The sequence below is a fragment of the Teleopsis dalmanni genome, chromosome 1 (genome assembly GCF_002237135.1).
Source record: "Teleopsis dalmanni isolate 2A chromosome 1, ASM223713v2, whole genome shotgun sequence".
In the NCBI taxonomy this organism is placed as follows: Eukaryota; Metazoa; Arthropoda; class Insecta; order Diptera; family Diopsidae; genus Teleopsis; species Teleopsis dalmanni.
The window spans coordinates 93,204,592-93,219,973 of NC_051846.1; the positions used below are offsets into that span (position 1 = coordinate 93,204,592).

Sequence of the window (15,382 nt, forward strand, 5' to 3'; positions counted from 1 at the left end):
TTTCTAAAGCGCCTTACACCGATTATCCAACAAAACAGACTTATCCCTGACCATCAATTCGGCTTTCGCCAAAAACATAGCACAATAGAACAAATTCATAGACTTGTCAGACATATCCATAGTGCGATAGATGGTAAAAAATATTGTACTGAGGCATTTATAGATATTTCACAAGTTTTTGATCGAGTATGGCATGAAAGCCTTCTTTTCAAACTAAAACTAAATCTACCCCTAAATTTTTTCATATTTATAAAGTCACACCTCTCGGCAAGGCATTTTTTCATTAAGCATGGAAACGAAACTACAGTACTTCATGATATAGGAGCAGGAGTACCTCAAGGTAGCATAATGGGACCAGTGCTTTATCTTTTATATACTGCGGATCTTCCCCTTACCGATGAGAGTGTTATCGGTACATTTGCAGACGACACAGCTTTTTTATCAGTTGACAGTGGCCCAATCCGTGCTTCCACCAAACTTCAAACCTGCCTTAACAATGTTGCTCTCTGGATGAAAAACTGGCGTATCAAACCGAATGAATCAAAATCTATCCAGGTAACATTTACTACAAAACGTTCTACGTGCCCGCCTGTTTTAATAAACAATACTGAATTACCACACGCTGTAGAAACAAAATACTTGGGCTTCCATCTGGATAGTAAGCTAAACTGGAAATCACACATATTCAAAAAGCGTAAGGCACTGGGTCTTAAATTACGAAATTTATTCTGGTTCCTCAGCCGAAACTCCAAACTGTCACTAGACAATAAGCTGCTTATATACAAATCTGTACTAAAACCTATATGGAGTCTGGGGCCCAATTATGGAGTACTGCAGGAGACTCAAACCTGGCAATTATCCAGCGTTTTCAATCTAAAACATTGTGAATGATCACAAAGGCACCTTTGTATATAACTATTGAACAGTTGCATAAACAATTACATGTTCGGACAATCAAGGAAGAAATAGCCAGTATTTTAAAAAATTACGCTCATCGCATATATATACACCCAAACCCGCTGGTTACACACCTGATGTCCCCTTCCAACACTTTTACAAGGCTGAGAAGGAAAACATCGAGAGATATTTTAGATATGTATTTATACAAGGTGAGATGAAAAAACTGCAACAAAGTAAAACGCCATATTTTTTCATTTTTTTTAAATTTTATTGAATGAAAGCAAAAAATGTCGGAAATAACATCAAATTTGAGAATCGGTTTAGATTTGTTCGAATTGGCCACCTTTGGCACGAACTATGGCCTTCAAACGGCCAATGAAACCATCACACGCTGCGCGAAAGTGGCTCTGCGGTATTTTGTCCCATTCTCGGCGAAGCGCTTGCTTGAGATGATCGACACTTTGGTATTTTTTAGTGCCAACCTTGCTTTCCAAAATACCCCAGGCACAATAGTCCAACGGATTGGCATCCGGAGATTTTGGTGGCCATTGTGCGGTGGAAATGAAGCGAGGAACCTCATTTCTTAACCATTCTTGGGTGGCGCGTGCTGAGTGCGATGGTGCTGAGTCCTGTTGGAATGTCCAAGGTCTGCGGCCGAAATGTTTGCGTGCCCAGGGCTTCAGAACTCCCTCCAAAATATTTTCGCGATAGATTTGCGCATTTATTTTGACCCCACGGTCGATGAATACGAGCGGCGAGCGACCATCGGCTGTTATGGCGGCCCACACCATCACCATGGCCGGCTTTTGAGTTGTGGTGGCCAACCGAAGTTGCAAATTTTCAGCCGACCTCTCTGGCATGTAAACACGATCATTTTGTTTGTTTACAAACTGCTGGATAACGAATGGTTTCTCATCGGAGAAAACCAAATTCGGCAGTTTACCACTTTCGGCCAAGCGAAGCAACTCTTTAGCTTTTTCGAGTCTAACTTTTTTTTGCGCATCAGTAAGATCTTGCACTTTTTGGAACTTGAATGGCTTTAGTCCAAGCTCATTTTTCAATATTTGCCGAATGGCATATTGCGATATGTTCAGCTCACGAGCCATTTTTCGTCCACTGCGACGCGGATTTCGTTCAATTAGCTTCTTCACTTTTCGAACCATTTCTGCCGATGTTGCTGTTTTTTTTCGTCCACTTCCTTGACGTCGGGCTACGCTACCAGTATCATGGTAACGAGTGATGGTACGAGACACAAAACATTTATTCACTTTTAAATGCTGGAGGGCTCTAACGATAGCCACTTGTGGTTTTCCAGCCAAATGCAAAGCAATCACACTATCACACTTGAATTCCATCACAAATAACTTTTTTTCTGAAAAATTCCCACCAAAATGCTTTTGTGCGCTTGTAAACAATATAATGAGCTGTCACTAGAATAAATCTGACAGCTGTTTAGACGAGCGGTTTAGAAATGACAGCAGTCTGAAGTTGGTTGCAGTTTTTTCATCTCACCTTGTAGATCACACATTGTTATTTTAAATATATATGGATATGTCACTGGGCATAGTCCATATATGTCTTTCTTTTTTAGATCGTAATAATTATTATTACGATTGATAATTATATATGTTATGGCAGCACTAAAAATAAACAACACGCCGATCTGGCAACACAACAACTGAGATGATCGAGCGTGCATATACATAGAGGAAGTAAGACTTAGCAAACGATTGTAACAATTTACTTTAAAAACAATAAACTATTCACAACTATTTTTGAGTAATATAACAACTATTATTGAGTAATATAACAACTATTATTGAGTAATATAACATGGTGTCAGGTGTAATAGCTTAAAATGAAATTTAACAAAAATGGCGGAGGTTGCAGACTTACAAGAACAAGTAAGACAGCTGAAAAACGAACTAACGCGTAAAAATCAACAGCACGTTCCACAAATACAAATATTACAGCAGATTCTGCTTCCAGGCCCACTAAACATAAAATCAGGCGATATAAGCGAGAATTGCAAGAATTTCAAGCAACAATGGCAAAATTACTTAACAGCATCAGGAATTGATGCTCAAAATGAGGAAACAAAAAAAGCTATTCTATTAACAGCTGTAGGACAAGATGTGTTTCAACGCTACATCAACATGCCAATATTAGAAAAAGAAAAAGCAACAGTAAACGAATTATTGGATGCAATCGAACGGAATTCAACACCAACAGTCAACAAACGTTACATCAGAGCGATGTTTAACATGGCAAAACAAGAACAACACGAAACATACGATGAATACTTTAACAAATTGCGCGGTCTCATTAAAAATGCACAATATGGTCAGCTTGAGAATGATTTAATGTTAGATAAAATCATATGTTCAATAAAAGATCAAAATTTACGTGAAAGACTGTGGCTAGACGAAAACATAACGCTAAATAAAGCTATCGATATCTGCAGATCAAAAGAAGTAACAGAAAAACAACTTCGCGGAATTGAATCTTTACCATTCGAAGTCAATAAAATTGACAAACGCAAGAAGCATCACGACAGTAATACCCAAAAGAGATTGTGTAAGTTTTGTGGATACAATTATCACGATAAAATCGAACAATGCAAAGCAAGAAAGGAAGTATGCAGGAAATGCAATAAAAAGGGACATTATGCCAGAGTCTGTATGTCTAAAAACAAAAACCAAAGTGACGACAAAATGACACAAAGCAAAACAAGACATGTTAAAGAAGTAACAACGATAACAAAAAATGAGAGAAGCCAGAGTAATGAGCGATCTAAAGAGTATGTTCTGCATACAGTAGAAGCTGATTCATCAACAGGTATTTTTATAGATTTAATCATATACAACAACAACAACAGTTGCAAAATAACATGTCAACTGGATACTGGTGCGACGTGCAACATAATTGGGAAAAAAGATTTATTAGAAATATTTCCAGACCCTGTTATGAGAAGCACTAAAACAACATTAAAAACCCTTGACGGAGCGCGTATAATGCCAACGGGCACAGTTCAAGTAACACTAAAAAACAGAAATAGAAAACACAAATTAATATTTTATGTGGTCGAAACTGAACACTGTCCATTACTATCAGCTCAAACATGTCAAGAGATGGAGCTTATAAAAATTTACAAAAGTGTAAAAGTAAATGTTGAAAACGAAAAGGCACAGATGATAATTAACAAATACAATGATGTATTTGAAGGGCTAGGTAAAATTGAAGGAAAAATTTTACTCGAAATAGATAACAATATGCCACCGAGAAATGAAGCACCAAGACGTATTCCGATATCGTTACGAGAACAACTAAAAGTTACACTAGACGAAATGGAAAAACAAAACATAATAGTAAAAGAGTACGAACATACAGATTGGACAAGCAATTTAGTAATTGTCAAGAAAAATAACAAACTGCGAATATGCATTGATCCAAAGCATCTAAATCAAGCATTAAAGGATGTAAAATATCAACTACCAACAATAGAAGAAGTTTTAGCTGAACTTGCAGATGCAAAAGTCTTCACAGTACTAGATGCGAAACATGGATTTTGGCAACTTGAATTAGAAAAAAATAGCAGTAAACTCACAACGTTTTGGACTCCATTCGGAAAATATAGATTTAACCGTTTGCCGTTTGGGTTAAAACCAGCAATGGAAATTTTCCAAATGAAACAAAACCAAATTATAGCAGGTTTGAAAGGTGTGGTATGCATAGCTGATGATATTCTGGTTTATGGCAAAGGAGAAAATCAACAAGTTGCAGTTGAAGATCACAACAAAAACTTAGAAGAACTCTTAAAACGTTTAAAACAACAAAATTTAAAAATCAACAAAGACAAACTTAAGGTATGCCAACAAGATATTAAATTTTATGGACATATACTAACCAGTGAGGGTGTAAAACCAGACCCTAATAAAACGAGCGCAATTTTGAACATACCAAGACCGGAAGATAAAGCTGAGACTATGAGATTTTTGGGTCTTGTTACATATGTGAGTAAATTTATACCAAATCTAGCAACAATAACAGAACCGCTACGTAACATAACACACATGAAACAAAAATTTATGTGGGGAAAAGCTTTTAACAATTTAAAACAATTAGTAACAACAGCACCAGTTTTACAGTATTACAACATAAACAAACCAATTGTAATACAAACAGATGCATCATTGTATGCAATAGGTTGTGCATTATTACAAGAAAAACATCCAATTATTTATGCATCAAAGACATTAACAGAAACACAAAAGAATTACGCACAAATTGAAAAAGAAATGCTAGCAGTTTTATTTGCATGCAAAAGGCTTGATCAATATATTTGTGGTAGATCAGATGTAACAATTGAGACAGACCATCTACCTGTAATTAATATTTTCAAGAAACCGCTGATAAAAACTCCAAAACGTTTACAAGCAATGATTTTAACATTACAACGGTATAATTTCAACATAAAATACAAAAAAGGAACTGAAATGTATATAGCTGACACTCTATCAAGAGCACCAAAAACAAAAAAGCTGGAAAAAGAAATCGAAATCTACAACATCGAAAAAGACATGAAATACTTAGATGAAATGGATGAAAAAGAAAATAAACGCATAAGCACAAAGACATTTCAGAAAATCAAACAAACAACGGCTAAAGACGGAGTCATGAAAAGTCTGATCAACATAATCAAAAAAGGTTGGCCAGAACAAAAACATTATGTACCGGAAGAAATCAAACAATACTGGGATTTTAGAGATGAATTAATAGTCAATGACGAAATAGTATTCAAAGGAAACCGAGTCTGTATACCGAAAGACATAAGAAGTGACATCTTGCAAAAATTACATTTACCACATCTGGGAATAGAATCTACACTGAAATTAGCTCGTGAAACAGTTTTTTGGAAAGGTATAACAAGCGAGATAAAACAAATGATACAAAATTGTGAGGTTTGTAAACAGAATGCCAAAATGCAAAAACGAGAGCCAATGATAATAACAGATACTCCCACATCACCATTTGAAATAATATCGATGGATGTATTCGAGATGAACATTAACAATCAGAGAAAATATTTTTTGATAACTGTAGACCATTATTCGGATTTTTTCGAGATTGATGAATTGAAAGATTTATCAGCAAAAACTACAATATATCTATGTAGAAAAAACTTCAGTAGATACGGCATACCAGTAGTAGTTATAACAGACAATGGTACAAATTTTGTTAATACAGAATTCAAAAAATTCGCAGAAGAGTGGGAATTTGAACATCGTACTTCGAGCCCATACCATCAACAAGCAAATGGTAAAAGTGAAGCAGTAGTAAAAATAGCAAAACAGTTGATAAAAAAAGGTATAGAATCGAACACTGATTTTTATAAAGCACTATTAATATGGAGAAACGTGTCTAACAAGATTGGATCAAGTTCAGCAAAACAAATGTTTTGCAGATGGCTGAGATGTCACATACCAAACAACGATACAGAACAAGAAGTGATAAGAGATGTGTCAAAACGTATACAACAGCAGAAAAGATATACAAAGCAATATTATGATAAAGGCACGAGAAGGGAAAACAATCTAAAGGAAGGAGATAATGTATATATAAAAGTGAATCCAAATGAAAACTGGATTCAAGGCAACTTACTGCAAAAAGATACAAATAGAACATTTATAGTAAGCAGTAAAGATAAACATTACAAACGAAACAGTCTACATGTAATGAAAAGAAACGAATCAACAGAACACAACATAACTGCGGCAACAGATCCAGAACGAGATGAAGAACTAATGAGATATGAACGAATCGAGGAACCTGTAGACAAAGAAAAACAATATGCAAGATCAGAGCAATCAAATAGAAAGCAAGATGAACAACAGAGGCCAAGTCAACAAGATGAACAACATAGACCAAGACGTCAAGCAAGAAAACCAAAACATTTAGAAGACTACGAAACATACTAACGTTATAAAAAAGAGGGGATGTTATGGCAGCACTAAAAATAAACAACACGCCGATCTGGCAACACAACAACTGAGATGATCGAGCGTGCATATACATAGAGGAAGTAAGACTTAGCAAACGATTGTAACAATTTACTTTAAAAACAATAAACTATTCACAACTATTTTTGAGTAATATAACAACTATTATTGAGTAATATAACAACTATTATTGAGTAATATAACAATATATATTACTTATTGTCATTCATATCTGACAGATTGTAATAAAATAAATGGATTTCAAAAAAAAAAAAAAAAAAATTTACCGGTGTTTTCACCATGAAATGAACAATGTCTATTATTACCAAATGTAGAAACCTAGATAAGAATGTAAATTAAAACATTAATAACATTATATTAATATACACTCAATTATAATCATTAAATTATTTCATCTTAATATGTATTTTATATCAATAAGAAATATTTAATATATAGGTATATTTGAAGGTATGCTAATTAGTCTCCGCAATGACACCAATAAATTTTCTAAATTAACTAATTAAAAATGATTATTTTTAATTAAATTAAAAAATAAAAAATAATTAGACATTTGAGCAATATATGTATATAAATCTTACCTTTTTAATTGTGAAACACGTACTTTTTAGTACAAATTTAAAATATATGCGCAGTAAGTAATCTTAATTTAATTTAAAATAAAGGATACGGATACATAATAACTATTTTAATTAAAAGTAAAAACGAAAAATTTATTTCTTGCCACAGTTTACAATTTCGTGTAATACTGGATTCATACGATAGTCTTGTTTGTTATTTTAGCTGTCAAAATTTTCATTTTGAATTAAAAGCAACAAGAATTGACAGCTAAAATTAAAAACATAACATCTAAAATTGCAAACAAAACTCTCATGTGAATGGAGTATTACAAAAAATTTTAAATTCTTGTGAATCCCGTATAAAATGCTATTCCGCAAGTTTTAGTAAGGTTTTCATGCTGAATGTAAAATTAAGACGTGCTGAATGTGTTTTTGACAGCTATCAGTGAATAAATTCGTATTTATATTCTGTTTGTATTATATTAATAATATAATAATATATACATAAGGAAAAGAAGAAGGATGACTAATACAAATTTTAAGAAATGTAAAAAAATGTCATTGCCTTCTACTGACGAAATAGAATTCAAAATAGCAAAGAAGAATATCGATACTCATACGATTTTTAGTACTAGTTTTGCAAATAATGTTTACCTGTTACAAGGTAGAAGTACAACGAATTACTGATACATAATTTATTACTTAAACATTATAAATGATTTTTATTTAAATTACAGACAGTTAAAACTGTTATTAATTATATAATTAATACATTGATTACTGTTGATAAGTATATTGCTCCCTAACTTAATAATAACTTAATGGATAATTAATTATTTAAAAAAATAGTTTCATTATTATTCGATTTGAATAATTTAGAATTTAAGATGAAAATACAATTCAAAGAAATAAGTGAAAAAAATAAAAAAGAAAGAATACTTCATACAACGTTATCTGTATAATAACCTATCGCTGCAAAATTCTATATTGCTCTCGATAAAGTCCATAAGTAAAAGCTTTTGCTCTATGCTTGCTTTTTTGTCTTTTTCCATTTCTAAAACATATAAAAATATAATAGTTTAAATTAATAATTAATTTTGCACAAAACTTACATTACTTGTTTGTTTTAATAACTTGTAACATAATTCACGATGAAAAAAATTTGAAAAAAATGCATACTTATTGACAGAAAAACTGACAATTCATAGTTTTGTATACTTCAGTTTGCGCAGTTGAGGAATATACCCCCTTTCGTATGTTGAATGATGACAGTGTATGTTTTGAGATAGCATGCGCCAAAGAAGAAAAAGAAAAGAAACTGAGAGTTACTTAAAAATTTTGATTAAAATTATTTTGCATTATCCAAAAAATATGCACTCACTTACATTAAAAACTTAATTGTTCTTAATTCATTTTTAAGATACAGTGTTTTAAAAATTTAAAACATTGTTGGATGAAATAAGCTGAGAGCCACTTGTTATGCTGGCTGAACTTAAAACCACGGTGTTCATTGGTTTGACTCGAACTGAACTTAAAGAATCAAGCAAAAGCTAACCAAACCAAATCAATTATGCTGAGATTTGCATTCTTGAGATAAGTGTGGTGGTATTTGTCGTATGTAAGTTGATTCCTATAGGAGGAATCATAAGCGCAACATTGTTCATAAAGAAAACAAAGAATACTGTGTGCAGGTTGACAACTTTGATCATAGCTGAATCAGCATAAACAGTAAGTTAGCTTCAATGAACTTGAAATAGTGTAAACAGCAGGCCGATTCCACTAATCGCTATCGCTAAAATTCTTTAAATGCATTTTAGCGACTTTTGCGATTCTGCTAACTCGTTACGCTTAATTTCTATTCGCTAATTTTCTCAACTTTCAAAAATAGTAGATTTTTTCGGATAAATCGCTAAATCGCCAAATTTCGTATTCTGCTAAATTGGCAATCGAAAAATTTCGTTAAAAACGACTAAAATTTCTCCTAATTTGATTGTTTTTGGCGGTTAGGTTTTTACTGTCGCTAAAACTGAAAATATTATTGTTTAAACAAATTGAGCAATTATTTTGTACGTATTTTGTATAATATTCATATTTATTTATTAATTAACTTATTGTAATAGAAATAAACTTGCATTTAAAGTTAAAATTAAAAAAAATAATAATTAATATAACAAAAATTTTGTGGCAGTATTATAGTAAGAGTGCGTTTGGTGTTCAGCAAATGTAAACAAATGTATTTTATTTTTCATATTTCATTTTTGAAATTGTACCAAAAATAAATGAATTGCAAGTGAAACAGTAAACAAAATGAATAATTATATACATATTTATACATATAATATTTAATATATTTTATTTATTATTTAATTTTCAGATATTTATGATGGAATTCGTAGATTTAAAGACAAAACGCATTAGCAAGGAGCAGAAACAAGCGCTGGTCCAGCATATGGAGCATATAGATTTGCTCATGACAGATTTGTGTCGAATCATGGTGCACGAAGTCTTCACAAACAGTGGGGCTCTCTAGCTATTATTTTAAATGCCATTGGTGGAGCAGTTAAAGATGCCAATGTTTGAAAGAAGAAACTATATTGAAAAACTGTGAATAAAAAAACTCCATTGTTTAATTTTAGATCCAAGAGCAAGAGAAAAGTCCAAGAGTATAAACATGCAATGGGGCTGATCGGAAATAAAATGGGATTTAACCGATCTGGATGAACGAATTATTGCAGTAGCGGTGCAAGTGTTCAACATTGGACATAATAACAATTTATTATTAATAATATAAAACTAAAATAATAACAATATAAATAAATACATATTTTAATAATAATAAAACTTATTTAAATAAAATTCAATTAATATTGAAAATAATTATTGATTATTTCGTCTCTTGCTATAAACGCTTAAGTGACGGGTTCTTGTGCTTCAAAGTCATTATCTCATTTATTTCATCGTCCGTGTTTTCTGCGCCATAATAAGTTTACATTAATATTTCGAAAGACGAAATATTTCAAATAAAACGCTTCCGTGTAGCTTCTGTGTATTTAAGAATTTTAGCGAAGAGATTGGAATTTTAGCGATAGCGATTAGTGGAATCGGCCTGCAGGAAGCGTTACTTTGTGTGTAGGATAAATTCCTAAACAAAACTGTGATATTGCGCTTTGTCTTTATACAAAGTAAGACAAAACATATGAATATCATGTAGGTTGGCGAGCGAAACTTGCATGAGCCAGAACTTCTAGTTATGTTAAAAAAAAAGAGAGGAGTATAGACGACTGTGAGTTGGCATAAGTTTTTTAACAATTTTTTTGCTCCCGTGGTTATGAAAAAGAATAATAGCAAATCAATACTGCATGCTTGTACGTAAAGAACATAAAATATATTGTAATAGTCAAAAAATTTGAAAAGAAACAACTGAGCAAATAAGGGTAAATTTCTGTCGCAGTTTTAAAACTTTTTAGAAAGATATAAACACTTTAGTTTCAAATAGTAGCAAATCCTTCCAGCACCAGTTTAGGAGCAATAGTAGCAGATGCGCGAGTAATACCTGTAGCATGCATATAAAATTTTATTTTGCTATACTTCGGTGCCATTCTTTCTCATACCACAGCAAGTGCAGAAGCGTTAAGATAAAATATGACGTGCTTTGAATACAAGCAAAAATTTTAATCTTTCGTTCTTGTCAAAGTAGACCGTGCGAGCGCACGGTGCTAATAGGCTTTGACCTCGTAAAGGCATTTGACGCAGTCTCCTACAGCACTTCGTTAAATGACCTTGTTAATGAAACATCAATCCCTGTCTCAACAAAAGGATGGCTCAGTCACTAACTCATAGGCAGATCATCCTTTGTTAACTTTAGAGATAAAATTTTAAAAGCCAGGAAGTTGAAGCAGTGTTCCAAGGACAGCGTTCTTTCAGCGATCCTATTCAATTTATACATTTCTAAACTCCCAAACCCCCACTGAGGAAGAGTCTGACGTATGCAGATGACTGCACAATTCTAACGACGGACTAGAACCCCTCTCTATTGTGGAATAAACTGAATACATACGTTCACTATACATCGTTTTTAGATGATAGAAATCTTCACCTATCTCCAAATAAATCCTCGACCTCTACCATAAATATCTGGGAGTTCAGAATGCCCACCACCACCAAACCTAGCGCCATGGCTAGTAGAGTCTTCTCTACTAGATGCATTCGTCGATCCTTTTCTTCTTACCACACATATGTCAACACCTTTTGAAATACAGCCAACATAGCACCTCACACAGATGCAATATCCTCTTCAGGACCTAGGTTGACACACAACAAAAAAAAAAGAAAAAACGTCGTCTCCTCCGTGCAGAAAAAACTGTTCTAGCTCAATTTAGATTAGGATATAGCCAAGTATTAAACAGTTACTTGTCAGGCATAAACACGACTACTTCTAGTGTGTACAAAATTGCATTCTACTCCCAATGACGTTGCCCATCTGTTTTCCTGTCCCACAACGCACACAAACCTCCGTCCAACTGATCATTGGACCCTCCTCATTGAAGTAGTGAGGTTTCTCCGTCTGAATATGGGTTAATATTCAATTTGCATCCACCCCTTTTTTTCATTCCACCTATGCAATCGTCTTGTATATCCTTTCATGTAATCTGCTTACAGGTACCAGCAGGTCACAACAACAACAATATATAGCATATTGTCATATATGGATCTAAAATTGGTCTAAATTCCATTTTCTAAAGGTTTAATTTAATCAATATTTTTAACGCAATTCCATATAAATATATAAATGTAATTTAAAAAATTTCACAACATATTTTTAACGAATTTATTGTCTGTAAAGTTTTTTTGCTTCGACGTATACACATAAGAGTTGCTCGCTTTTCGCAAAATTTTTTATGGTTTAAATTAAACAATTCTAATAAATTATTGTACTCAATATTTCACAGCATATAAAAATAATTTTGTATACTAAGATATTAGTTTCGTTAAAATTTATATTTCTTATTGCTAAGATATTTAATACATATAAAGATTAATCACAACTTACAAATACTAATTAATGAATTTCATTTATTAAATATTGTATTCAAAATATTTATAAATCAGAGTTGCTTCATGTAATATGTAATATGAAGCAGTAAAATAAACTAAATATATTAAGAATTATGTACTAGAAATTATTATGCAAAAAATGCCAAGCAAACCGAAACAGCCATACACTTAGCATACAAAAAAAGCAGTGAAGATCTTATCTGGAAAGAGTTTTCCATACAGTTTTGTTTTGTTTAGTTTTTTTATACATGCTATTTTTTGCACCAATGCATATATAAAATGTCCATAAATCATTTTAACAGGCTACATTGGTATTCAGTTTAATTTTTAATATTGTTAAAAAATGACTACATTACTTTTTACACGAATACTTTGTTTTATATGTATTTTCTTCAAAAACATCTTGCTAAAACGCAACAAAATTTAGTTCAAATTTAATTTAAATCCAATAACAATGAAATAAAATCTAAAAGAAGGCATTTAACTTGATAGTTACAGGCCATAGATGTATTATTTGCATCAGTGCAACTACAAATTAATTACATCTTTGAATTTCACTAAAAATATTACGATAATCTTGGGCCGTATTACCTATGCCTTCCGTTTTGAAATCAAACACTCGTAAGCTATGATCGGTTGCAATAAACAAATAACGACTATCACATGCAATACTATATACTGGAGAGCTGCAGGCACGTTGGCGAGAATACCGCTGAGGAAAATACAATTGAATATACTTCCCAGGTACACGTATATCATAAAGATTAACCCGACTATGATATTTTGCACCACAAAGTACTGAATATAAGCCATCATACTCTAGACAATAAAATGAAGAGTCAAATGGATCTTCCCAAATTGCTTCATCACGGTTCGTGCGGCGATCAAACATACGAAATGTTGTGTCAAAATTAGCAGTAAATAAAATATTGTCATCCTTCAATTTGAGATCATATATAGATATTGTATTGGAATTAAGAGTAGTTTGTTTCCCGCTAGTTGAAAGAAAAATTAATTTTAGTTTATAAATAAAAAGTATATATATGAAAAGTCAACATACGTTTCTACGTCAATTTCTCTTAACGCTTTCCGATTAATGTCAGTATATAAACCTCCAAAAAGGGCGGAACCATCGTGGCTCAATTTAATAACTTTATAGGAATTATTTATTATATGCAACAAGTCAAAATGTATTAAGCTAAATTCGTTATTCTTCCTCCATAATTTTCCAAATTGATCTGTGCTTGTTACATACAAGTCATTTACAAAATCCACACTGTACAAATATTCACATGATGTATGCATACGTTGTTCAGTTACAGAATCATTTTCACAAATAAAACAACTTCCACAGATACGACCGGCAAATATAGTATCTTGCTTTTTCACAAAGTCTGCAATATCGGACTTTGCATTTGAACCGATTTCTTGATGGTATCGCTTTTCTAAAGGTTTCCGCCGATGTTTTCGTATCATAGAAGAATGTGATATGTAAAGCCAATTACGTTCTAAATGAAGTTTTTTAGCAAACATTCGCGAATGATGAAAATATTCCCGTTCCCTGTATCGGCCCTCAACCCAGTTCTTAGAAATGGTTATACGTCCAAAATAAGACAATGGCAGCTCCGTTCTAAAATACAAAATCAATGTAAATTCAAATCTAAAATTATTACTAAAGTACCTTTGTTGTATATTTGGTTGATTGCGATGTCCACACATTAATAAATCAAGTGATTGCACATAAAATACATTTTCCTCTATTATTTGAAGCAAAACGTTTGAAACTTTACACAAATTTATCAGATCCGTCTCACTACAATAGCGAAATATATTGAGGAGACAATCCACATTTAAATCAGTAAGCCTTTTAACAAACATAATCAATCATTTTCGTCCATAAATTGCATTAATAACTAAATCTAAATATTTAATGCAATTTTAAAGGATATATCAGCAGGTTGTCAAATCAACATTAAACCCAGCCACACACAGAGAAATATGGCTGTAGTAGTGTGAATATTACACATCATACTTGGTTGCTGATTTAGTATGATGGTTTTCCATATAATATGCATAAGCGAAACTGATAAGAAATTTTGAATAATTCTGCCTCCGTTTACAACCAAAAAGTTTACTACCACAAAATTCTCATAATTTCAAAAAACCAAAACAAAAACGAAATTAGTGCTTTCATTTTAGCAAACATTGTGATGATGCGGTTCACAAAATAGCAAAACCAGGTGGAGAAAATTATTGCGTAGCACAAGGATTTTTGTTTTTGTCTTGCGTGATATTTTTACGTCATATATGTCAAACAAAGTTCATAAAATTTGTTTTTGTTTCGCTCAAAGGTAAAAAACCCGATCGCGTAATAGAATTATATCTCACAGCTAATTTTTTTTCCGTAATATTTTTAAAGTATTTGCAACCAAATGTAATAAATTTTTTGTGTGATTGTGGATGTGAAACGATAAATAAGTAATTTTTTAAAAAATGGGACGACACACTATAGAGGAATGGTGCTAATCCATTTTAAGGACGGTCAACCTCAGCGGAAATTTGCGGAATTCTTTAATTTGAGTCGCTCCACTGTGCAGAGCATCCTTAACCGCTTTATTTGTAAGAATAAAATTCTCAACTCAGCTGAAGAGCGATATATTGTTAGAAAAATCAAGAGGAATCCAAAATTAAATGCTCCTGATATACTCAGAAAGGTACGGATAGAACTAGGCAAGACGTGCAGTGCGGATACTGTCCGCCGCATTATTCGACACTCCCACTTTAATGGTCGAGTAGCTAAGAAAAACTCTTCATAAGCAAGAAAAATCAGAGCAGTCGGCTTGCTTA

The 15,382-nt window shown here is 32.5% G+C and overlaps 2 protein-coding genes across 2 annotated transcripts; one reads left to right on the forward strand and one right to left on the reverse strand.

Moving 5' to 3' along the window:
• Nucleotides 1-2,774: 2,774 nt before the first annotated feature.
• Nucleotides 2,775-6,878, forward strand: LOC119688388 (uncharacterized protein K02A2.6-like). Its single transcript, XM_038103070.1, has one exon. The coding sequence runs from the start codon at nt 2,775-2,777 to the stop codon at nt 6,876-6,878; it is 4,104 nt and encodes a 1,367-aa protein (XP_037958998.1).
• A 5,751-nt stretch (nt 6,879-12,629) lies between these two features.
• LOC119672862 (F-box/WD repeat-containing protein 4) lies at nt 12,630-14,528 on the reverse strand. Its single transcript, XM_038084013.1, has 3 exons — nt 14,217-14,528; nt 13,596-14,165; nt 12,630-13,530 (listed from the first exon to the last, which is right to left on the reverse strand). Exons 1-3 carry the CDS (start codon nt 14,411-14,413, stop codon nt 13,071-13,073), a joined length of 1,227 nt encoding a protein of 408 aa, XP_037939941.1. The 5' UTR covers nt 14,414-14,528; the 3' UTR covers nt 12,630-13,070.
• Nucleotides 14,529-15,382: the final 854 nt, after the last annotated feature.

Bases quoted from the DNA above. Each gene is read 5' to 3' on its own strand.
- LOC119688388 (XM_038103070.1), top strand. From the start codon at position 2,775: ATGGCGGAGGTTGCAGACTTACAAGAACAAGTAAGACAGCTGAAAAAC.
- LOC119672862 (XM_038084013.1), bottom strand. From the start codon at position 14,413: ATGTTTGTTAAAAGGCTTACTGATTTAAATGTGGATTGTCTCCTCAAT. The intron at 14,166-14,216 runs GTACTTTAGTAA...TTTGTATTTTAG, and splicing joins CAACCAAATATACAACAAAG to AACGGAGCTGCCATTGTCTT. The intron at 13,531-13,595 runs GTATGTTGACTT...TCTTTCAACTAG, and splicing joins AGAGAAATTGACGTAGAAAC to CGGGAAACAAACTACTCTTA.